At 44.4% G+C, this 24,264-nt stretch overlaps 1 protein-coding gene across 2 annotated transcripts in view; it reads left to right on the top strand.

The window, feature by feature from the left end:
- Nucleotides 1-24,264, top strand: part of LRRC34 (leucine rich repeat containing 34) — a 29,108-nt gene that overhangs the window by 108 nt on the left and 4,736 nt on the right. Inside the window, exons 2-9 of one of the 2 annotated variants that reach the window (XM_061634500.1) lie at nt 4,730-4,851; nt 9,398-9,519; nt 15,711-15,775; nt 17,798-17,881; nt 18,284-18,412; nt 18,742-18,837; nt 20,782-20,936; nt 22,800-22,955. In XM_061634500.1, the coding sequence (XP_061490484.1) occupies nt 4,730-4,851; nt 9,398-9,519; nt 15,711-15,775; nt 17,798-17,881; nt 18,284-18,412; nt 18,742-18,837; nt 20,782-20,936; nt 22,800-22,955 (929 nt within the window). Of the gene's footprint in view, nt 1-4,729; nt 4,852-9,397; nt 9,520-15,710; nt 15,776-17,797; nt 17,882-18,283; nt 18,413-18,741; nt 18,838-20,781; nt 20,937-22,799; nt 22,960-24,264 lie in introns of both variants that reach the window. The other variant, XM_061634501.1, reaches the window with a different exon arrangement.

Below are 24,264 nucleotides of genomic sequence, written 5' to 3'. Positions count from 1 at the left end.
GTAGGTAGCAGCGCAATGGGGAGCGGGGGAGAGATGGAGGCTGAACCCTGGGGTTTCACGGTTTCCTGAATGCATGACGGGAGGAAAGAGCGGCGTCCTCACTTTTCCCAGCTCGCCCTAATCTCGATATAGTGGAAATGGACAAACAAAAAGGAATTTAGTTTCTTCATGAAGTATCAGTGTATGTTTACTCAAAAGTAAATCCCACTGTTTGCAATGGGATTTACTCACAAGTAGGAGTAGGAGTCTGTGTGATTAACCTGTGGAAACTGTTACAGCACAGAACTGTAGTGTAATGTGTAGTAATATATAAGATTAGTGGAGAACAATTTAGTTGGAAGCTTCTAGAGAGAACATCACAGGTCTATTTTCAGGTCCTGGGTGGGGCTTAGAAGAGAATGTGATGACGGTATCTATCATCATATTGATGGCATCAACTGATTTACCGCCCTTGCAAAGTGATCTTACTCTCCCTCCCTGGCAAATCTTCTGATATGTTAGAAAGGGAGTCGTAGCTTAGTGGCAGAGCATCTGCTTTGCATGCAGAAGGGTTGCATGTTCAATTCCCGGCATCTCCAGGTAGGGCTGGGAGCGACTCCTGCCTGAGATCCCAGAGAGCTGCTGCCAGGCAGAATACCCATACAAAGCAAGACCGACAAATGTCTGGCTCAGTATAAGGAAGTTTCCTGTGTTAAAAGGAGGGTGCGTTTTCTCCCTCTGCTTTTGTTCACGGAGACAGAAACCATTATTCTTATAGTCTCATCTGTCCGTGTTACCTGAATGTAAGAGTGTTTCCAGATGAGGGTTACATATGTGTTGTTGTTATGTGCCTTCAAGTCGATTACGACTTATGGCGACCCTATGAATCAGCGACCTCCAAGAGCATCTGTCATGAATCACCCTGCACAGATCTTGTACATTCAGGTCTGTGGCTTCCTTTATGGAATCAATCCATCTCTTGTTTGGCCTTCCTCTTTTTCTACTCCCTTCTGTTTTTCCCACCATTATTGTCTTTTCTACTGAATGATGTCTTCTCATGATGTGTCCAAAGTATGATAACCTCAGTTTCATCATTTTAGCTTCTAGTGACAGTTCTGGTTTAATTTGTTCTAACACCCAATTATTTGTCTTTTTCGCAGTCCATGGTATGCACAAAGCTCTCCTCCAGCACCACATTTCAAATGAGTTGATTTTTCTCTTATCCGCCTTTTTCACTGTCCAACTTTCACAGCCATACATAGAGATCGGAAATACCATGGTCTGAATGATCCTGACTTTGGTGTTCAGTGATACATCTTTGCATTTAAGGACCTTTTCTAGTTCTCTCACAGCTGCCCTACCCAGTCCTAGCCTTCTTCTGATTTCTTGACTATTGTCTCCATTTTCGTTAATGACTGTGCCGAGGTACTGATAATCCTTGACAAGTTCAATGTCCTCATTGTCAACTGTAAAGTTACATAAATCTTCTGTTGTCATTACTTTAGTCTTCTTGACGTTCAGCTATAGTCCTGCTTTTGTGCTTTCCTCTTTAACTTTCATCAGCATTCGTTTCAAATCATTTCTGGTTTCTGCTAAGAGTATGGTATCGTCTGCATATCTTAAATTATTGATATTTCTCCCTCCAGTTTCCACACCTCCTTCATCTTGGTCCAATCCCGCTTTCTGTATGATATGTTCTGCGTACAGATTAAACAAATAGGGTGATAAAATACACCCCTGTCTCACACCCTTTCTGATGGGGAACCAATCGGTTTCTCCATATTCTGTCCTTACAGTAGCCTCTTGTCCAGAGTATTGGTTGCGCATCAGGACAATCAGCTGCTGTGGCACCCCCATTTCTTTTAAAGCATTCCATAGTTTTTCATGAGCTACACAGTCAAAGGCTTTACTGTAGTCTATAAAGCACAGGGTGATTTTCTTCTGAAATTCCTTGCTCCATTCCATTATCCAACGTATGTTTGCGATATGATCTCTGGTGCCTCTTCCCTTTTTAAATCCAGGTTGAATGTCTGGCATTTTTCGCTCCATATATGGCAAGAGCCTTTGTTGTAGAATCTTGAGCATTACTTTACTTGCATGGGATATTAAGGTAATAGTTCGGTAATTACTGCATTCTCTGGGATCCCCTTTCTTTGGAAGTGGGATATATATTGAACGCTTCCAGTCTGTGGGCCATTGTTTAGTTTTCCATATTTCTTGACAAATTTTTGTCAAAATTTGGACAGATTCAGTCCCAGTAGCTTGTAGCAACTCTATTGGTATGCCGTCTATTCCTGGTGATTTGTTTCTTCCAAGAATTTTAAGAGCAGTTTTCACCTCACATTCTAAAATTTCTGGTTCTTCATCATATGGTTCCTCCATGAATGAATCTGTCATCCTTACATCTCTTTTATAGAGTTCTTCAGTGTATTGCTTCCATCTTCCTTTTATTTCATCTCGGTCAGTCAGTGTGTTCCCCTGTTGATTATTCAACAGCCCTACTCGTGGTTTAAATTTCCCTTTCATTTCTCTAATCTTTTGGAATAGGGCTCTTGTTCTTCCCATTTTGTTGTCCTCTTCTATTTCTATACAATAACTATTGTAATAGTTTTCTTTATCCCTACGTACTAGTCGTTGTATAGTTGCATTTAGGGTTCTGACCGTGTTTCTATCTCCTTTTGCTTTTGCTTTCCTTCTCTCTTTAACCATTTGAAGAGTTTCTTCAGTCAAACAGGTTATTCAGAGATCGCAAACAGATGGCTGGCAACAGGTTTGTTTTCCTCAGAAAGAGCAAATCCTGATTCAGTGGGGGAGGGAATACAGGCTGGCATTTTGACGCTGACTTGCATAAATGAGCAGCAACAATACCACAGTAGACGCTACTCTGGATTGGAAGCACCTTTTGTCAACAGGGTGTACTCCTAAGTGCACAGGAGCGCAGACTTGCAGCCTGATCCTTTGCATGTCTGCTTGGAAGTAAGACCCACTAAGCTCAAAAGGATTAACTGGGTTCAGTTGCTCCCCCCCCCCACTAGTGCTTCTCCCCTTCCTTCCCCTTTCATGCTCTAGGTGTAACCCTAAACAAAATCTTAGAAGAAAATTCCACATGCTTCCAAATAGTTTTCAGAATCAGCCTAGTTGCCTTTTGTTTGTGTGAACAGAGGAGGACTGGTACCGTAAAGCAGCACTTCCATGGACTACCTCAGGGTTAGCCAGTGTTTTGCCCTCCAGAGGTTGCTGACTGCAACTCCCATGATCCCTGACCATTGGCCATCCTGGCTGGGCCTGATGGGAATTGTAGTCCCCAACATCTGGACAGCCCCATGTTGGCTACCCTGGTCTACTTCAGTCTGGGGCTATTACTCCAATGGGTTGAGCATTCAGCACATGCAAATAAGATAATTCTATTGCAAGGACTTGGGTGTATATTTGAAGGCCCAATTTGTATACATCTCCTCCCTCAAAAAAGGGGACAGACTGCACAAACTGGACCCCACAGAAAAGTGAGAAGGGGGGATAACCTGTCAAGAACCACGTTCTCTTGGGGGTGATTTTTTGGGCAGGGCAGAGTCACCCCCATTTTCTCTCCTCCTATTCTCTCTCTCCCTTCCCATCCAGCGCAGTGTCAGGGGAGGAATAGATTGCTTTTGCTAGAAGTCTGAACTGATGACTTGCAGGGCCCTAGAGCAACACTGAAGGGCCCTCAGAACTGGAAGCAAGTTGCTCCATGCAGCTCAAGGCAAGAATACGGTCCTGTGTGTGGGACCGCTCACGTCACTCCTTACCAATGGTCTGTGACAAGAGGCATGGTATAAGTATTTTAAGTAATAAATGGGTGGGTAGTGGGGAGAGGAACCTATGCCAGCTCCTCCAATATGTGGAAGAGGATTCCCCAGATATGTGTACGAAGCAGCTTAAAATAGCATCCTTGTGAAAAGTGAGCCAAGAACTTACATGTAAGCATTCGCTTAAGGCACAGGTGGGCGACCTCAAGCCCAGTTGTGGCCCTCCAGACCTCTCTCTGTTTGGCCCTTGAGAGTCTCCCCAGACCACACCCCTCCACAGCCACACCCTCTCCTCCTAGACCACACCCCTCACTCACCTTGCTTCACCTCCTCCTTAACTGTTTTTGGCCAGGCTGGAATATAACCTTGAGCTGTGATCCTGAGTCTTGCTTGCCTGGATGGAAGATGGACAGGAGGGTCTGAGTGTTTGTAGCAGTTACTCTGGTGTACAAAAGTCAAATGGGCATTCATGGCTTGCTCTGCCCACGTTTGCATCAGATGCCACCCGCCAGAAGGGAATGCGGCCCTCAGGCTGAACAAGGTTCACCACTAGGTTTGCCAGGTTCAAGGCCTGAGACTGATCCTGTATCTTTAGGAGAAGAGAAAGTCAGCCAAGTGCAGGTGTTCTTGCAACACTGTAATGAGAAAAACCACAATGTGGAATTCTCCCTTCCCCCTGCACAACTTTTAAAGATACAAAAGACCTCTTGGAGGCTGGGCCTGGCAACCAAGAGGTCTTCTGTGTCTTTAAAAGTTGCGCAGGGGGCAGGGAGAATTCCACCTTGTGGTTTTTCCCATTACAGAGTTGCAAGAACACCTGCACTTGGCTGACTTTCTCTTCTCCTAAAGATACAGGATCAGTCTCAGGCCTTGAACCTGGCAACCCTATTCACCACCCCTGATATATTACTATCCTCTTCATGTACGATGTGTAGTAAATGGTCTTTTTTTTTTTTTGCCCTCAGCTAGGTATGCCACAGTATATAAGCCTCGACAAACAATATTCTTTAGCCTGCGAAGAACTAAAACAGCCTGAGAACCTGTTCATAGCCCATATTCTCCGAGAAGTGAAGGTGGACGAAGAAGCGTAAGGCAACAGTTATGTTATGGGGATTAAGTTAATAAGATTGTAAACTCTTAGGTAAGGTTTTTATACTCTGTGCTTAAAAATTCAAAATTCTGTGCCAAGGTAATCCAGATTCTGCATCAGTTAAGATGGCTTCTGCAGTCTGCATGCAAATTATGTAAATGCACCTATACTTGCTTATTTTGTACACTCTGCTAAGCATGAGGAAGGTCAGGAAACTTTGCAAGTTTCTGAAGCCACTCCTACCCCCACTTTCGCTCTTCACATACCAACCAGCTTCTGAGATTTCACCAGGTATTGCCACAATAGTCATGAGAACTAGAAATGTCTGGGTTTTTTTTGTTTTGCTTCATTTTTAAATTGAAATTTTCAGAATGCAGAATTCCTTGCCCGGTACCCAATACTGTGTTAAGTCCATAAATGCCTGGTTGTCTGGAATCATAAAATACACACACAGCCTTGATCATGTGAAGTCTCCATTTTTCATAGCTCAGTCACAGAGGACATATTTTGAACTCGGAGGGCCCTAGGGTCAGTCCTTGCTGACTTCAATTACAGTCTTGTGAAAGAAGGCTGGGACAAACTTTTGAGAGCCGTTTCCAGGTAGAGTGAAAATAGACCAACTGTCTGACTAAGACTACATACACAGCATGGGTTATATTCAACTAAGTCCTACTCAGAGTAGACTCATTGACATTAATGAACTTAAGTTAGCCATGTCCATTAACTACAGTAGGTCTACCCTGAGTAGGACTAGCGTTGAATACCACCACATTTATTTATTTATTTATTTATTTAATTACATTTCTAGACCGCCCTATAGCAGAAAGCTCTCAGGGCGGTGTACAACAAATAAAATCACAATTAAAATATGAGCAAGTGTGGAAAAAATATATATATATATAGTACAATTATAAAACATTAATAAAATTGCCATTGAGATTTATAAATTAAGATCATATTAAGTTTAAAATGTTAAATTTAAAATATTTAAAAATTTACAAAATTTAAAAAGCCTGGGCGAAAAGGTAAGTTTTTACCTGGCGCCGAAAAGATAACAGAGAAGGCGCCAGGCGTATCTCGTCTGGGAGGGCATTCCATAGTTCGGGGGCCACCACCGAGAAGGCCCTAGATCTAGTTGTTGATCTCCGGGCCTCTTTATGGGTTGGGACCCGGAGAAGGGCCTTCGACGTCGAGCGTAGTGAACGGGTAGGTACATAGTGAGAGAGGCGCTCCATCAGGTATTACATACATTTAAAGCACATTTATTTATTTATTTAAAGCCATTTTTACCCCACTCTTTAGCCAAAACAGCTCCCAGGGTAGCTTACAAAATCCCCCCAAAGAATCCTGGGAACTATAGTTTACCCCTCACAAACTACAGTTCCCAGGATTCTTGGGGGGGAGTCATGTGCTTTAAATGTATGGTATGTATGCAGAAACAAGGTAAGTTTCTCTAAAGAGGCCCTATCAGTCTTAATGCTAGCCACGTGCATGCTGTTTTCTCCCTCTGTGTCTTGCTCTTGTGTAGCTTAGTGTCTGTGACAGCCACCATCTAACCACTCTGGGTCCCTGGCTGGAATTTTGACACTGTTTGATAAGGGGTGGCCTTGTGAAAGTATTTAAATTCTTATCTGGTTGCAGCAAGCTCTTAAAAGGGGAAGGTGGGTTGAGCAGAGGGGTACACTCCAGATGTCCCTTCCTCAGGCAGCCAGGGTGGGACCAAGAGTGGCTGTCACAGTATCATTGAAAATAAACGCGGTTTAGGGCTGACCACGTTTCCCAGATGTGGAGTTGGCATTCCTCTGGGGTTTCAGTTCTGTCGGAAAGGCCCATGTAGTTGACCCTCACCGATAAAGCTGAATAATTTGAATCAGTGGTGGGGAACGTGTGACCTTCCATTTTTGGGCTCCAGCTCTCATCAGCCCCAGCCAGCACGGCCAGTGGTCAGGAATGATGGGAGTTGTAGTCCAAAACAAGTGACTGGAGGGCCAGAGGTTCCCCACTCTCGACTTTAACGTTACCTCAGCTGTTCAGAAGCCAATAATGCGGACAAGGAAGGGGCGTCTCCTACACAGCTAGGATAGTATTTAAAGGGCCTCATTAGAGGTGGAAGCATGTTACTCAAGGATTATTTTTGTGAGTTTTTGATGGAAGCAGAGTACAAGGAGCAATTTGGGAAGAAGCTGTAGAACTCTCATCTGGAGCATTGCAACAGTGGCAGAGGCAGTGTCACTGCTCTTCAAACAGACATTGGAGCAGGGCGTCACTACCAGGGTGCAGATCGCACCCGGGTGACACCATGAGGGGGTGACACCCAGAGCTGCACCCCCCCACACTCCAGCTAGTGACGCCGCTGCCCCCCGGCACCCGGTCCGGTGCGCACCGAAAGCAGGCGCCTGCTCGCTGGCGGTGAAGCCTGGATGGGCCTTCCACTGTCAGCGTGGAGCATGGCACGCGCAAGGCCAACCACCCCTGTCCATGCCCCTGGGAGGGCGTGCACCAGAGGTCCGCACCCCCCTGCACTCCCGCTAGTGACGCCACTGCATTGGAGCTAAGTACTTAAAATAAATCTTCAGATATTCAACGTAGTTTAGCTTAAAGGAGGAAGTGTACATACATACAACTTTATTACGGTCATAGACCCAAACAAAGGAGGAAGTGTATAAAATTATGCATAGCATTGAGAAAGTGGATAGAGAAAAGTTTTTCTCCCTCTCTCATAATACTAGAACTCGTGGACAACGAAGCTGAATGTTGGAAGATTCAGGACAGACAAAAGGAAGTACTTCTTTACTCAGCGCATAGTTAAACTATGGAATTTGCTCCCACAAGACGCAGTAATGGCCACCAGCTTGGATGGCTTTAAAAGAAGATTAGACAAATTCATGGAGGACAGGGCTATCAATGGCTACTACTACTACTACTAATAATAATATTTTATTTATTGGTCGCCTATCTGTCCAGGTTAGTGGACACTCTAGGCGACTTACAATAACAAAAAGCTATACATAATATACATATACAAAAACAAACCACAGTCCTAAACAATTTAAAACCAATTTCCAATTGAAACTTCATAAAATTAATCCTCCTTAATCCCACAAAAAAAAAAAAGCAGCACACAAGAAACAAACAAAAAACAAACAAACACCCAGGCCACCCCAGCCAGCCGGCTTATGTATCCCTCCAAAGAGGGACAGGTGGTAGCAATCAGTCCCAGCTGGCTGGGTACCTGGGGCCTGGTCCTGCAGGATGCAGGTCTACCAGGCAGAAGTCCCACAGGGAATGGTGGTGGGTAGCCATGATGGCTGTGCTCTGCCACCCTAGTCAGAGGCAGCATGCTTCTGAAAACCAGTTGCCGGAAGCCTCAGGAGGGGAGAGTGTTCTTGCACTCGGGTCCTGCTTGCGGGCTTCCCCCAGGCACCTGGTTGGCCACTGTGAGAACAGGATGCTGGACTAGATGGGCCACTGGCCTGATCCAGCAGGCTCTTCTTATGTTCATATCTCCTGTTGAGAATATCTATTGGCTGCAATGGCTGACAGCTCTGACATCATCAATACCCCTCCCCTGCAAATCTCCCGAGCAGTTTCACAACGTTTTTTTTATAAAACTTTTGCTAGTTTTTTTTTTATGCCAAATATAAAGAAGTGAACATGTACATGCTACTTTTAAAAATGCAGGCAACCTGCCTGGCTTACAAGAGGAGGCTTAAAGCTGGAGTTGGTCCTGTATTCAACTTCCTAGTGTATGTATGTTTGAAATGAATGTTGTTGAGCAAGATATGAGCCTAGTGGGTACCACTGAAAAACATTTAACATTCATAATTTCTTTCAGTGCATTTGAATGCACCCTTGCAGTGCTCATCTAGATGATTTTCCTTTTAAGTACAGGTCATGCTGTTTCAGATGAACAGAAATAGCAGAGGCCACAAAATCTGCCTTTCTGGCTTTTAGTGCTCAGCTCAGGAGTGCTTTTCAAGGGGAAAGTGTACCTACTTTTTTCTGGGATGTTCTTGCTGTCCATGCTTTGTACTGTATTGCCCAGCCAGAAATTTGGAAAGCGGGTTTCTGGACATGCTGTGGAACAGAATGGAGAGCTGATGTAGTGTAGTGGCTGAAAGCATGAAGTGGTACTCATTGGTTCAGATCTAACTTCAGCCCCCTTCCCATCTGTAATATGAGGATGATTGTACTGAGCGATTCTATTGGGCTGTTGTCAAATTACTGAGATTATTAACTACTGATTATTGTAAAATATGCAAAGCGCTTACATTTCCTGTAATGTACAGTATGAGTGCTGAAGGAAGGGAGGCAAATTGCATCATGGTACTGTTTACCTTGAAGCGGGCAAAAGGATAATTTTGTTTAAGGTTTGCTTTTAAACTCCTACCCACAAGTACTCTGACATCTTGTGGGTTTGTATACATTTTTCACCCTTTCCTAAAGTTTTCATGAGGAGGAACGTCTATGAGAAATAATTTTTGAAGCACTGAAAAAACCCAACCCATAACAACAACATTTCCTCTCGTTTATGTTATAACAGGTTGACAAAAAAAACCACTATAAAAATAGCTGGAAATAACCGCTTGATACCTGTGCAGAAGGTGACAGATGCGGATTTTCAAATCCTGGCTGCTGTCTTTACAAACAATGTGTTTCCTACAGGTATGTCTCCTTTGTATTTCACCCTTTGAAAAGCAAACCAATTGTTAGCTTAAGGTCCATTTCCCCACCCCCTCCCTTGCCTATCCTTTCATATGTACATATTGAGCACATACTGATAAATGTTCAGCCATACAGAGTGTAAGCTGCTTATGTGGGAATTCTCGCTGTGGTGTTTGTTCAGTGTGGTGGGTGAGCATTTAAAACATCCATGCTTTATCACACCTGTGCCTGCACTTAGCCCAGGGTGGAGGACTATGCAAACAAAGAACCATCAATAATATTCTGTCTTTGTTTAGGATTTGCCATCTGATCCACGGAGCCAGTTTTTTGTGGGCCGTACACAAGATCCACCATTGGCATGCATTTCAGACACATGCGCCCCTAATTCTCATACCCCTAACTTTTCCAGCCCAAGGGCCGCAGTCTCTTCTGAGTAACCTTTTGAGGTCCACGTGCCAGTGATGGGTAGGGCCAGAGGCAAAAGTGAGGAGAGCAACTAATGTATCTTTTACTTTGCACAGTAGGCTAGTGACTATACATACTCATGTACTCCTCCCTATCCTCCACCCAGGTAAGCAAGAGTCCTTATAAGAGTGCCAGGACACATTCCAGCCAGGCAAAAATGCTTGGGGAGTGAAGCAGGGTCAGTGAGGGGTGTAGCTTGGGGAGAGTTCTGAAGGACAGACAGAAAGACCTACAGCAGTGATGGGGAATCTCGAGCCCAGGGGTTAAATGTGCCCCCCCAGCTCCCTCTATCTGGCCCTCAATACTCTCCCCAAGCCACACAGCCCTACTATGTACCCTCCTTCAGTGTTTTTGCTGTTGGAAGTGGGGCAAGTGTTTTTGCTGTTGGAAGTGGGCTTGTTTACCTTTTACCTGTGATGCTCTGACTGACTTCCTTCCCTTGCAGACTGATATGTCTTAGGGAAGCTTATCTGCCCCTCCTCCTTCCGCCCTTTCCGCTCTTCTCTTCTCCACTGTCCGAGAGAGAGGAGACACCGTTGTCTCTGCTCTGTCTCTCCTGGGCCATGAGGGCAACTCCCAAGCCTGGGCATTGTGCCTCCAACTTAGTTAGTTAGTACTAGGTTTGCCTTTCTGTCTATTATGTATTTCTATAAATAAAGTAGCTTTTCTTATTTTACTAAGTCTTAAGTCTCAGTGATCTCAAAAGCCTGCTTTCTTAGGTAAACGCACACACTGGCACACACGCATTTCAGACCATTGACAATCTCTGCTTAACATTTATACAAATTTACCCAACATTTGCTTGGCTGGAAAATGTCCTTGAACTCTGATAATGCCTCACATGTCTGGAGATGGAGGATAGAGATGAGTGTGGGAGTATGTGTGGAAGTTTGCCTACTGTACAAATGTACATTCATTGCTCCACCCATTTTGCCTGTGGCTCCGCCCAGCACTGGCATGTTGCGCCTTGGAAGGTTACCCAGAAGGGAATGTGGCCCTCAGGCTGATAAAAGGTTTCCTGCCCCTGCCCTAGAGAGAAGGGAAGACCGTTATTTGTGATGTCAATATGCTGACAAGAAATGTGGTGCACACACAACCTAAGAACTATTTTGCACTATCAAATTTCTCATTGCATAGAGATGAACAGGGAGGCAAGGCCTTGGATACTTTGGAGCTGGTTTTCCTCCTTTGAATTTTTCTTCCTTTGAATTCACTCAGCCTCAGGGTGGACCCTGTAATCATGTTTGTAACCAAACCCGGGGCTGGAATAAAAGCCAGCACTTATGTAAACGGGGCTTGGGACATTTTGGCAAGTGACGCTGAAATCACCTTTGAGTCTCTCCTTTACTTATTTACATTAGCAGTTGACAGTAGTTCACGCTGAAGAGAAAGTGGAGAGGAGCCACTTGCAGCATGAATTAGAGTTCTTGGCCATCTGCACTATACATTTAAAGCTATGTCATACCACTTAAAACAGTTATAACTTCCCCCAAAGAATCCCAGAGACTGTAGTTTGTTAAGAGTTCCCTGGGAAGAGGGATTGACTGTTAAACCACTCCATTAATTGCCGCTCTGTGAGGGAAATAGGGGTCTCCTAACAACTCTCTGCACCCTTAACAAACTACAGTTCCCAGGATTCTTTGGGGGAAGCCACATCTGTTTAAAGTGTTGTGATACTGCCTTAAATGTATAGCGCAGAGGAGGTTTTGCATTCAGTTGGCAAACCAAATTGAAGCAGGAGCTACTTAAGAACATAAGAAGAGCCTGCTGGATCAGGCCAGTGGCTCATCCAGGCCAGTGGCCCATCTAGTCCAGCATCCTATTCTCACAGGGGCCAACCAGGTGCCTGGGGGAAGCCCGCAAGTAGGACCCGAGTGCAAGAACACTCTCCCCTCCTGAGGCTTCCGGCAACTGGTTTTCAGAAGCATGCTGCCTCTGACTAGGGTGGCAGAGCACAGCCATCACAGCTAGTAGCCATTGATAGCCCTGTCCTCCATGAATTTGTCTAATCTTCTTTTAAAGCCATCCAAGCTGGTGGCCATGACTGCGTCTTGTGGGAGCAAATTCCATAGTTTAACTATGCGCTGAGTAAAGAAGTACTTCCTTTTGTCTGTCCTGAATCTTCCAACATTCAGCTTCTTTGAATGTCCATGAGTTCTAGTATTATGAGAGAGGGAGAAGAACTTTTCTCTATCCACTTTCTCAATGCCATGCATAATTTTATACACTTCTATCATGTCTCCTCTGACCTGCCTTTCTCTAAACTAAAAAGCCCCAAATGCTGCAACCTTTCCTTGTAAGGGAGTCGCTCCATCCCCTTGATCATTCTGGTTGCCCTCTTCTGAACCTTTTCCAACTCTATAATATCCTTTTTGAGATGAGGCGACCAGAACTGTGCACAGTATTCCAAATGCGGCCGCACCATAGATTTATACCCTGGCCCCAGGGACATGGTAGAACCATCTGAGGCCCGCTGTAATGAATTTGCTAGGCACTTCCAGGATAAAATCTTTAGCATCCACCAGGACTTAGACTCCAGTGTTATAGCAGGTGAATCAAGCGAGGTATCCAGAGCACAGCTTTGTCCCGATTTCTTAGATGAGTTTCAGTTGGTGCAGCTTGAGGACGTTGACAAGGTGCTTGGACAGGTTCGTGCAACCACTTCTGTGCTGGATCCTTGCCCTTCTTGGCTAATAAAAGCTAGCAGGGATGGAACAGCTGGCTGGGCCAGGGAGGTGATTAATGCCTCTCTGCGAGAGGGGGTGCTCCCTGGTGGCCTGAAAGAGGCAGTAGTGACACCACTCCTGAAGAAACCCTCCCTGGACCCAGAAAATCTTAATAACTATAAGCTGGTAGCAAATGTTCCATTCCTGGGCAAGGTCCTTGAACAAGTGGTTGCAGGCCAGCTCCAGACACTCTTGGATGAGACCGATTATCTGGATCCATTTCAGTCGGGTTTCAGGCCTGGTTTTGGCACAGAAACAGCCTTCGTTTCCCTTTGTCGGGAGAGAGACAGGGAGAGTGTGACTCTGTTGATTCTCCTTGATCTCTCAGCGGCTTTCGATACCATCGACCATGGTATCCTTCTGGGGAGACTGGCTGAGTTGGGAATGGGAGGGACTGCATTGCAGTGGTTCTGCTCCTACTTGGCAGGTCGCCTCCAGAAAGTGGTGCTTGGGGAACATTGCTCGGCACCCTGAACTCTCCAGTATGGGGTTCCGCAGGGGTCAGTTCTGTCCCCCATGCTGTTCATCATCTACATGAAACCGTTGGGTGCGGTCATCCGGAGCTTTGGAGTGCGTTGCCATCAGTATGCTGATGACACACAGCTCAATTTCTCCTTTTCATCTTCTTCAGGTGAGGCTGTCAATGTGCTGAACCAGTGCCTGACTGCGACAATGGACTGGATGAGGGCTAATAAACTGAGGCTCAATCCAGACAAGACTGAGATGCTGCTAGTGGGTGGTCTTTCTGACCGGATGGTGGATGTCTAACCTGTCCTGGATGGGGTTGCACTCCCCCTGAAGGAGCAGGTTCGTAGTTTGGGGGTTTTCCTAGAATCATCTCTGTCACTTGAGGCTCAGGTAGCCTCAGTGGCATGGAGTACCTTCTACCAACTTCAGTTGGTGGCCCAACTACATCCCTATCTGGACAGGGACAACCTGGCTTCAGTTGTCCATGCTCTGGTAACCTCTAAATTAGATTACTGCAATGCACTCTACGTGGGGCTGCCTTTGAAGACGGTTCGGAAACTGCAGCTTGTGCAAAATGCAGCGGCCAGATTGGTAACAGGGACCAGACGGTCCGAACATATAAAACCGATTCTGGCCCGCTTGCACTGGCTGCCTTTATGTTTCCAAGCTTGATTCAAGGTGCTGGTATTGACCTATAAAGCCTTACATGGCTTAGGACCACAATACCTGATGGAACGCCTCTCCCGATACGAACCCACCCGTACACTTCGTTCAAGATCAAAGGCCCTCCTCTGGGTGCCTGCTCCGAGGGAAGCTCGGAGAATGGCAACAAGGGAGAGGGCCTTCTCAATGGTGGCCCCCAAATTATGGAATGATCTTTTTGACGAGGTGTGCCTGGTGCCAACACTGTTATCTTTTCAGCACCAGGTCAAGGCTTTCCTCTTCTCCCAGGCATTTTAGTATGTGTTCTCTATTGTTTTAAATTTTTTAATTGTGCTTTAAATTGTTTTTTAAAAGATCTATTTTAAATTATATTTGTTTTTAGTTACTGTAAACCACCCAGAGAGCTTCGTCTATGGGGCGGTATACAAGTTTAATAAATAAAATAATAAAATAAAAATATACAACGGCATTATGATATTGGCTGTTTTATTTTCAATACCTTTCCTAATTATCCCTAGCATGGAATTTGCCTTTTTCACAGCTGCCAGTTCAGACCTCATGTGTATAATGGTTGTATTCGTGAAAGAAAAAGAAGGTCATTTGTAATGGAAATGAATTCCGGCTAGGTTTTACATTCACATTAGAAATCAAAATGAAACAAGAGCCACTTGCAAGGCACTTCTAGACTGTCAGTATTTTTGGGTGGCATTCAGTCACATTCAGGTCTTGCAATTACAGTTGGTATGGAGGTCTTGCAGAACAAACCCACTTCCCCAAAAGATTGGAATTCTGGTGATCAGGAAAGCGATGGGGAAATGGACTGGACAGTGTGGGGTAGCTCTTGCTTGACACAATGTCATCTAACCTCCTGTACGGGAAAATGACCGCAAGACATCTCGCTGTAAGGAGGAAGTGTAGGATGGCATGCTCAATTCCCCTGTCCCACACCCCTGCATCCCAGCCAGGTAGGCCTTGGGCCCAGGTAGGCCTTGGGCATGCTTTCTCACCCAGCCTATGTAGAATACAATAGTACATAAGTCAGAGAAGCTTTGTTTATTTAACACAGATGAGGTAAGAGAGGTTCTTAATTGGCAAAAATAGATAGTGGATGCCAACAGATCATTAGGAAGGATGTTTTCACATACATTGCTAACTTGGCCTTCAAAGGCAGCTGCAATGACTCAGGCTGCTACAAAGCAAGGACACTGACCAACAAAACTGATAAACAAAGGCAGAAGTGTGAGACTCAAATAAAAAAAAAATCCCCACAGGTATAGCTAGTTAAAGTCACAGGTGCAAGCCTGCACCCAAGTCCAGGGGCTCTTTTGGGTATAAATAAGGGTCCCTAACTTCTGCTCAAGGGGCTTCAACACAGATCATTGTTGCAGTGCTGTGTAAGCAGGTGGCCAACTGAGATCTCTCCGTTCTTATGTGGGGCTCCCGGACAACAGAAAAGAGACGTAAAATAACAACTGTGCTCAAGAGCTGCTTTTATCTGTTTAAGTACCTTATCTGTAATAAAACACTAAATCTTTCAATTAAAGCATTGTCTTTTTTTTCCATTTGAGGGCTCATTGCCTCTGGAATCTCTTGAATTATCTTGCCTGTTGGCAAAACACCTCCTCACAAATAAATCAGAATGAATGCTCAAAAAATAACTGACATCTTCTAATCTCCCCACAAACAAATTAGGACGAGCTCAATAAACAGGTCATCTGGAAGCACCTTAAGTATCATGTTACGGAAATCTTATTAGAAGAGCGGAAAGGGGCACAGAATTTGGTGGCTAAAATGAAAGGACTGGGCTAAAAAAGATTCAGTGCAGCTAAAATGCAGTGTGCTCATTTCTGTACTCCTCGGCTCTTTCAGGACTGGACCTGAGATATAACCTGTTAAGTGATGCAGGCGCAGTACACATTGCAGCTTTCCTCCAGGTACTTCTTGTTAGGACCAAATGATTTTTAGGTTGTTTTTAAATTGTTCTTTTATGTCGTCTTTTAACACGGTTGTAACCCACCCTGGGACCTTTGGGTGAAGGGCAGGTAATTGATGATGATGATGATGTATAATACTGATGAATTCTGTAGCTGTGATTGTTAAGGTGGCCCTCTTCCAAAAGTGACAAGACCACAAAGCTGTTCCTTTAAGAAAGGCACAAGATTTACAGGTATAACTTTCTCCCTTACGAGGTGCAGCATCCCTTGTTGGACATAGTCACCCCAGTGATCATATATGGACTATATGGTTACATGCATCTCCGTCTCTGAGCAGAGAGAGCTTTCAGGGATTCCCAGTGTTATGTTATGCTATAGTTATTGCTATGCTGCCTTTTGGGCAAAGGCAGCGCACAAAGGATCAGAGCTTGGAAATGTTACTTTTTTGAACTACAACTCCCATCAGCCCAATCCAGTGGCCATGCTGGCTGGGGCTGATGGGAGTTGTAGTTCAACAAAGTAACTTTTCCAAGCTCTGCAAAGGATACACACAAATTCAAAATACAAGCAAAAATGTGCCTGCCTTGGGTTTGGTTTCCTTGGAATGAAGGTCACTGGAGGCTGGTGCTTTCTGTGATAAGGTTTATTTACACATATAATACAGGCTGAGTATACGATGAAAGGGCTTAGAGCATTAACACTCCAACAGGTACAGGTCGCCCATTAGGTTTCTAAAGGGCTTCCCAGTGCCATAGCACTGGATCCATCCCAGAGAGCGAGAAAAGCCTCTATGGCTCCTCTCAGCCCAGTTCAAGACTGTCAGTTCTTTGTTCTCCTTCACAGACCTTGATGACATCAGCTTCAGTTGGGGGAGGGAGGTATGCCTCCCCTTCCGCTAGTAACTTCAGCTAGTAGTTCCTGTGGTAACCAGTCATCTGTACTTGGCCAATTGTTTTGTTATACAAAGAGATACATAAAAGACTAGCCAGGGTAATTTACTTAACAAAGAAACTGGTTGGGCAACTTTTAGCAGTCTCTCTTTCTGTAGAATGTAGCCTCAAAGCTACAAAATTACAGAATTGGAGAGAGGACATACAGCCCAACTCCAATGAAAAAAAGAGAAAGAAAGAGGATTGGGATTGGGCTTGATGTCCTCTTGGGATCCCCTCCAGTCCTATTATCTTATAGCTGTGAGACTGGATTTGGCAGGTATATATGACACACGCACAACTTTTAAAACAGCAAATAGCACTCCAGGCAAGTTGGCTCTGGTTTCTGGAAGGATACAGTTAATCACTGAAACCATATATTTAGTACAGTGACTTAACAATGTGTTTTGGCTTCTTCTTCAGGTGCTCTGATGCGAATTGCAGAAGGCACAAGCCAAAATACTTTGCTTTAAAACTTAATATCTGTGTTCTGTTCATCACTGTAATAAATATTTCTGTCTCAACGCATAACAATGGAGCACATAGGTGATGGGAGTGAAGCCATCCCCCTCACCTTCCTTACCTTGCTGTTCTCCATTGCTTGAAACACTTTTATTCCAGCCCGGCTCTGATGCTGGAAGTGATCTTGACCAAGGAGAAAATTGGAAGCTTTCCCCCCAAAACAAACTGCAGGTGCACAAAGGGTTAAAGCCCCTTCTTCCCGATGCCAGGGTCCTAATCAAGAATGCAGCCCTTTATTTTATGAGCCCCCCAAGCCAGGGTCCTAGTCAAGGTCAGGGCTCCAACACCTGCAACTGACTTAAAAAGCCGATCACAGCATTGATAATTACATGATTGACATCTTGTCTAGTCTGGCTTTGAAGCTCTTGCAGAGTTCTAAAGCTCACAGGCATCCCGCAAAATATCCTGGCTGCCATCCTGCTGATCAGAACCTTGCGTGCATCCACTAAGGAAAGAAAGGGCTGTGTAGTTTCCAGATGACAAGGCTTTGGATAGAATGGGGTGGATCACGGGTGTAACGGTCCTGTGGAACCCACACTTTAACAACATGCTGAATTTCCTTGTATTCTAGGATAATCATACCCTGCTTTACCTCAACCTGATGTTTAATGACATTGGTACCATTGGAGCAGAATTCATAGCTAAAGCACTGCATGTAAGTATTGATCAACCCAATGGGAAGGGACGCTAGCCACATCTGCCTCCACTTTGAAGCAAAATACTTTGGAACTCAGAAATCATCTTGTGGAACTAGATTGCTCAGTTCAATGCTGAAAGCTAGAATCCAAAGAATATTTATTTAGAAGCACCACGGAAAGCACTGCTTTGGGTATTGGCTGTGCTGTTTTAGGAAATGGGGCTTGGCTAGGTGAGCCATGGGTTCCCTCCCAGTAATTCCCCCGCCCCCAATGAATACGATCCCTTAAGCATGTAACAGGATTACAGCTGTAGCAAGTTATTATTTTTCCTTGCGATCAATGGAATTCTAGGAGAGTCCTTATTTTTTGAGTTTAGATTAGACTAATCTGCAAGGAAATAATTGACTTTTCATGACTAGAGGAATGATACTCTTCTGCACCTAAGAATGACCGGCAACAAGATTGACAACAAGGGAGGAATGTATTTTGCGGCGATGATGCAGATTAACAACACATTACAGAAGTTAGATTTTGGAGACTGTGATCTGGTGAGTAAAGTCAAAGCAAAAATTCCCCTTTTAGGACATGCCTACACGCACAAAATTGTAAACCTGCCTCAGACTAACAGCCATGACTTGCATAGCCAAGAAGCTCTGGGAACTGTAGTTTTGGAAGGGGTAAAAGATCAACTATAGATAGGAAATGGTAAACCATCTCTGAATACCTCTTACCGTGAAAACCCTATTCATAGGGTCACCATAAGTAGGGATCGACTTGAAGGCAGTCCATTTCCATTTTCATAGACGGGGTGGTAGACTCGGTGGAAGCTGTGTGCACCTGGCTTTCTCTGGATTGTGTCTTTTGTCATTATTTCCAGGGCACACAGAGTCTAATAGCATTAGCAACTGTTATGAATCACAACGAATCGATCAAAGCCATAAATCTAAACCGGCCAATACTCTACAGCGAAGAGGTAAGCAACATCATGGATAGTTTCCTTCTAAATGGAGACACAGAAGCCAGAAATGCAGCATCAAAAAAGAGCCTAGGAAGAAAGTAAAAAAATATTGATTATGAACAGAAGAGTATGAGTTAATACTCTCTCTACTGGCTCTCCATCTTTCTCAGTCCCATTAATGTCGCTGCTTGCTTTTCATCTATCCTCTAAAGTAGGAGTGGGAAATAGATAGATTGGACTCTACTGATAGATACTTGGGTTTAGGTTTCCAACTGTTTTAACAACAGCAGTAACTAAAAGTCTCTCTTTCTCTCTGGCTGTTGAAATGAAGAAAACTTGGCAGGATGGGAGTGGAAAGAACCAGGAATAGATTTTTTTTTGTGAGAAGGCTGAGCGTTCAGTTCTAGAATTGAAAACAAATTCCTGGGCTGAGCATAGGCTCAGATGTATCCTTTACCCTCCTTTAGTTTGGAGTGTATGTCTGCCCCCTTGGCTCCAGTGGGTGGATCTTGGAGCCTGAAATCTGCCCATCCCTGCTCTAAGGTAAATGGCAGAAAGGAAATCTCCCTGTAGGCTGAAGGTATGTATGTATGTTAGAGCTCCAGAGTCAGGCAGAATGGCATTTAAACAGACAGGGCGAAAAAAAACACCACCCCTTCATATTGTAGATAATGCGTTAGATACAGAGCTGGTTTGCATGTAACACTATGTCAGACTATCGCTTAGCAGAAATGCATGAATATGTGGGCTCCTGGAAAGGAGATAGGGGCTGCTTTGCTGATGCTGTGCTACTTTGAACTAAGCCATAATTTGGCTTATCGTGTCTGTTGGAAGTGGGGCAAGAGCAACTCCTGTTTTGTTCTTTTGTTTAAGCTCCAGAAGGAAGATAGGGCTAGGGTCCTCCAGATGGATAGGCTTGTTTACCTTTACCTGTGATGCTCTGACTGACTTCCTTCTGTTGCTAGACTGTGATGTCTTTAGGGAAGCTTACCTGCCCTTCTCCTTCTGCCCTTTCCTTCCTTTCTTCTCCGGCTGTCCAGGAGAGAGGAGATATCTCTTTGTCTCTGCTCAAGCATGGGGCTAACTCCCGCACCTGAGTGTTATGCCTCCAACTTAGTTAGTTAGTTAGAACTAGGTTTGCTTTTCTATCTACTATGTATTTCTATAAATAAAGTAGCTTTTCTTATTTTTCTAAGTCTCAAGTCTCAGTGATGCTGATGCAGGGTAAAAGCCTGTTTTCTTAGGTAAACGCACGCACACGCTGGCACACTTGCATTTCAACATCTGCTGTTACTCTGCTGCTGTGGTGTTGCTTTAAATGAAATTAAGCACACAAATTACACACAGCGCAACAGTGTCGTCCAAACCTGAGTTCATGGTTTGTCTCACTCCAGACCAACCATGAGCTGTAACCAAGGTTTGTTCTTCAGTTTACAGCGTTTGGTTTGTCTAGAGCAGCCTTTCCCAACTAGTGGGCCACCAGATGTTGTTGGACCACAATTCCCATCTTTCCTGACCATTGGCAATGCTGGCTGAGGCTGGTGGGAGTTGTGGTCCAACAACATCTGGTGGCCCACTAGTTGGGAAAGGCTGCTCTAGAGCAAGACAAACCACAAGCCCTGGTTTTGATGAAACACTAAGCCAAACCATGGCTTAGGTCAGAGCAGGAGGACTGAGGGAGGAGCGCAACAGCCACAATCTCCTGCATGGGAACCCTCAAAGTTGTGTGTTCATGCCAAACCATGGTTTGGCTTAACATTACATGCAGACCAGTTCACACAGTAGAATTTGATGAATGAAACATACCTGCCCTGTCCAGTAAAGCAAGTGAAAATTTGCATTACATCTGCATTTGTCCACTATAGAACTTGTTATGTGTGGGGGTGAAGGTATGCATCCTCATTGCCTCTAAAACATGTTTTGTACAAATTGTTGTAATTTAATAATATGGCACTTTAGGAAGAGACCACAGTCCACATTGCCCTCATGTTGAAAACGAACTCCGTTCTCGTTGAACTGCATTTGTGTAAACACGAAATGAAGAACTTTGGTGTTGAACATCTGTGTGATGCTTTATATGAAAACACCACCTTGCGATACCTTGACCTCAGCTGGTAAGACAGGCTTGAGTTATACAGATAGTATTTTTGCTGTTCGTACAAAATACACTATATAAAAACAGATGCAGTTGAGACCTACTCCTTCAAATATGCTGAGATCAAATTTTGATTGTTAGTTTTGAACAACTGTGCCTGATAAAAATATATATACATTTAATAATAATAATACTTAACCATTAATATCATACAGTTTAAACATGCAAAGTGCTTCACATAAATTATCCCAATAGTTCTTGCAACAGACCTATAAGGTGGACTAAGATTATTATCCCCATTTTGCAAAATAGAGGGGGTAGGGTGATGCTGAGATAATAGTGGATTGTCTAAGGCCACCTTATGTGTTCATAGCACAAGCAAGATTTGAACTGGGAGAACTAGTCAGCTCACACTCCAAGTTATTCAATTACCCCAGCTCTTAAGAAACTACATGACCTTGTAAAGTATATTGTTTTTCTACTTATCAGGAATTCTTCTACAGTGCCCAAAAGTGTTCCCTGTGTGTCAATTGACAATTAATAATTTAATTGACAATGCGCATATCATGTCAGTCCTTTTCTCACCTGTGCTGACTTCCAACTCATTTCCAGGTGTCTTTGATATATAATGCCCTACGCCGCTTTGGGCCTCAGCACAACATACCATATTCTCTCATACTGTATGTATCTACCTGTACCTTAAGGTCATCTGCAGAAGTGCTTCTCAATATGCCCCCTCAATCTGAAGCTGGGAAGGTGGCCACAAGAAAGAGAGAAGCCCACCTGGCATCCACATTGCTTTTTTTTCAGGGCCAGTTTAAGATTTTTCTCGAAAGTTCTTAAGATCTGGTTTTAAGTCCCTGTGGTAAGATTAGTAGTATTTGATGGCTGTTTTATTTTAGAAGTTTGTATTTAGGTTTTCGTGCTGGTTGTCTCTAACAGCAGTATTCAATTAACACATCACAAGGATCACAAAGATTGCTGCTTGTGGAATGGGACTCCCCCCTCTCCTCCCCCCACATGCGCTCTGCGCCCTCCCCAAATCTGCTTCAGAGGGTTGAGGGAACCCCTAGAACAGACTCAGGGGGCAAGGAGAAAGGGAGAATGTTCTGTTGTGCAAGTAGAAATCCTTATACTGATGAAATGTTTATGTAGCACTACAACCCTAAGTTTACTGTGGCTTTATTGTAGTATGGTTTTATTGTTTTGTTATGCTATGTTATTTATTTTGTTATGTTGTGTTTAATTATTCTATTGCATTTATATCCCACTTTTCCTCCAAGGAGCTCAAGGTGGCATACATGTTTCTCCCCCTCTTCATTTTATCCTCACAACAACCCTGTGAAGTAGATTAGGCTGAAAAGCAGTGACTGCCCAAAAGTACCCAGTGAGCTTCATTGCTGCGTAGGGATTTGAACCCTGGTCTCCTAGGTCATAGTCCTACACTCTAACCACTTTGCCACACGGGCTTTTTATTTATACAATGCCTAGAGAGCCAGTGTGGCGTAGTGGTTAAGGTGTTAGACTACAACCTGGGAGACCAGGGTTCGAATCCCCACATAGCCATGAAGCTCACTGGGTGACCTTGGGCCAGTCACTGCCTCTCAGCCTCATGAAAACCCTGTTCATAGGGTCGCCATAAGTTGGAATCGACTTGAAGGCAGAACATTTACATTTACAGAGAATTTATTTTATGAGGTGACCGATAAATGTAATAAAAAAAGAAATGCCCCTTCACAGTTAAAACAACAATTCACCTTGTGGCGGCATTGTAAAGACTAGCACACTTATTATGGCATATGTTTTTGTAGCATAGAGTCTGCTTCATCCTCTAGAAGTTCTTACTGTTGAAAAAGAAATGTATATGCTCATCTCTTTTCAGCAACAAAATTACTCGGGATGGTGTCAAATTTTTGGGAAAGCTGTTAAAACTAAACAACACCCTGGAAATCCTGGATCTTAATTTTAACAGAATAGAAGATGATGGTGCTTTCTATCTGACTGAGGCACTTACTACGCATAATCGGACTCTTCAAGCGTTAGTATGCAGAACTCTTAATTCCCAGAATACATTACTGTAAGAACAGGTATTTGGATACAGCAGCACAGAAATATCAGAAACAAAACAGCTCATACTACAGACCAAAATGTCTGTGGTAAGCACCACAGTGACATGTGGGCCCATCTCTAGGGATTTGCTGAGGTGATAGCAACATCATTGGGGAGGCCATTTGCAATCCAAGAGGTTCACTTCAGCAACCTCTGTGACATTGCAAAGGTTCCTGGGATGCACCTTTCAGATCACCTGCCACTTCGGTGACTCCCCTGAAAGTATTACCACCCCAAGTAGGTGCTTGAGTCACTTGTGCCGTCAGGCCCTATGTGTGGTGTGGGGCTGTCTTAGAAATGTGGATGATTGTACTGGGAGTGTGGGCTGCCGCATGGACTCCACTGGAAATGGCCTCCATGTGGTGGTTATTCCACATGATAGGCTGATGGGCAGAGAAGTTTGCCACCTGTGCCAGCCCTCCTTGTGGAGAGCTACTTTGCCACTGCCATCTGGATGTTCAGCAGAGGCACAAGAGATGTTCTGCCCAGCAAGACTATTATTCACACATCATGATCATTACATGGAGTTTGTTTGAAATGGCCTCCATGTAAAGCAAGGGTGGGGAACCTCAAGCCCAGGAGCCAAATATTTGGTCCTCTGGAGTCTCCCCAGGCCATACTGCCTCCTCAGCCACACCCCTTTTCCCCAGCCCTAGTCCATACTCTCCTTGAGAGTTTTTGCCTGGCTGGTGTCCTTCAACTCTGATAAGGCTTCTTGGTTGCCTGGAAGAAGGTGTATATGAGTATGTGTAGAAGTTAGCCTACCATACAAAGGTAAAATTGACATTGCTTTGTCCACTTTTGCCTGTGGCCCCACCCACCACTGGTTTGTGGTACCTGGAAGGTTGCCCAGATGGGAACATGGCCCTTGGTATGAAAAAGGTTCCTTGTCCCTGTTGTAAGGATTGTAACATGTATGTCAGCCTGCCCTAACTGTGACTCCTGGTAACCCAGGAAAGGTTAAAAATGGCAGAGAGCATCTGTTTCAAATCTCAGAACCCCGTAGTAGGGGAGGGAGTTGAATGGGGTTTCCAGTCATGAGGGACAGGACTTCCTTCCTCTCTCTGGGATTGGCTGGTGAGGAGAAAGAAAGAGGCTGTTAAGAGAGTGTTGGGTGCCATCCCAATCTTTGAGCGGTGCAAGACTTCCAGGGGTTCCTGCACTTATCCAGGGTTTGGTTTCCTTGGAAAGGTCAGTGGAGACTGTGGTATCTTACAGGATATATGGTTTTTATTTAC

Source organism: Rhineura floridana, chromosome 7, assembly GCF_030035675.1.
Source record: "Rhineura floridana isolate rRhiFlo1 chromosome 7, rRhiFlo1.hap2, whole genome shotgun sequence".
NCBI classification, from domain to species: Eukaryota; Metazoa; Chordata; class Lepidosauria; order Squamata; family Rhineuridae; genus Rhineura; species Rhineura floridana.
Note: the sequence above shows the minus strand (reverse complement) of the source record. Positions and strands in the feature narration are given on the sequence as shown.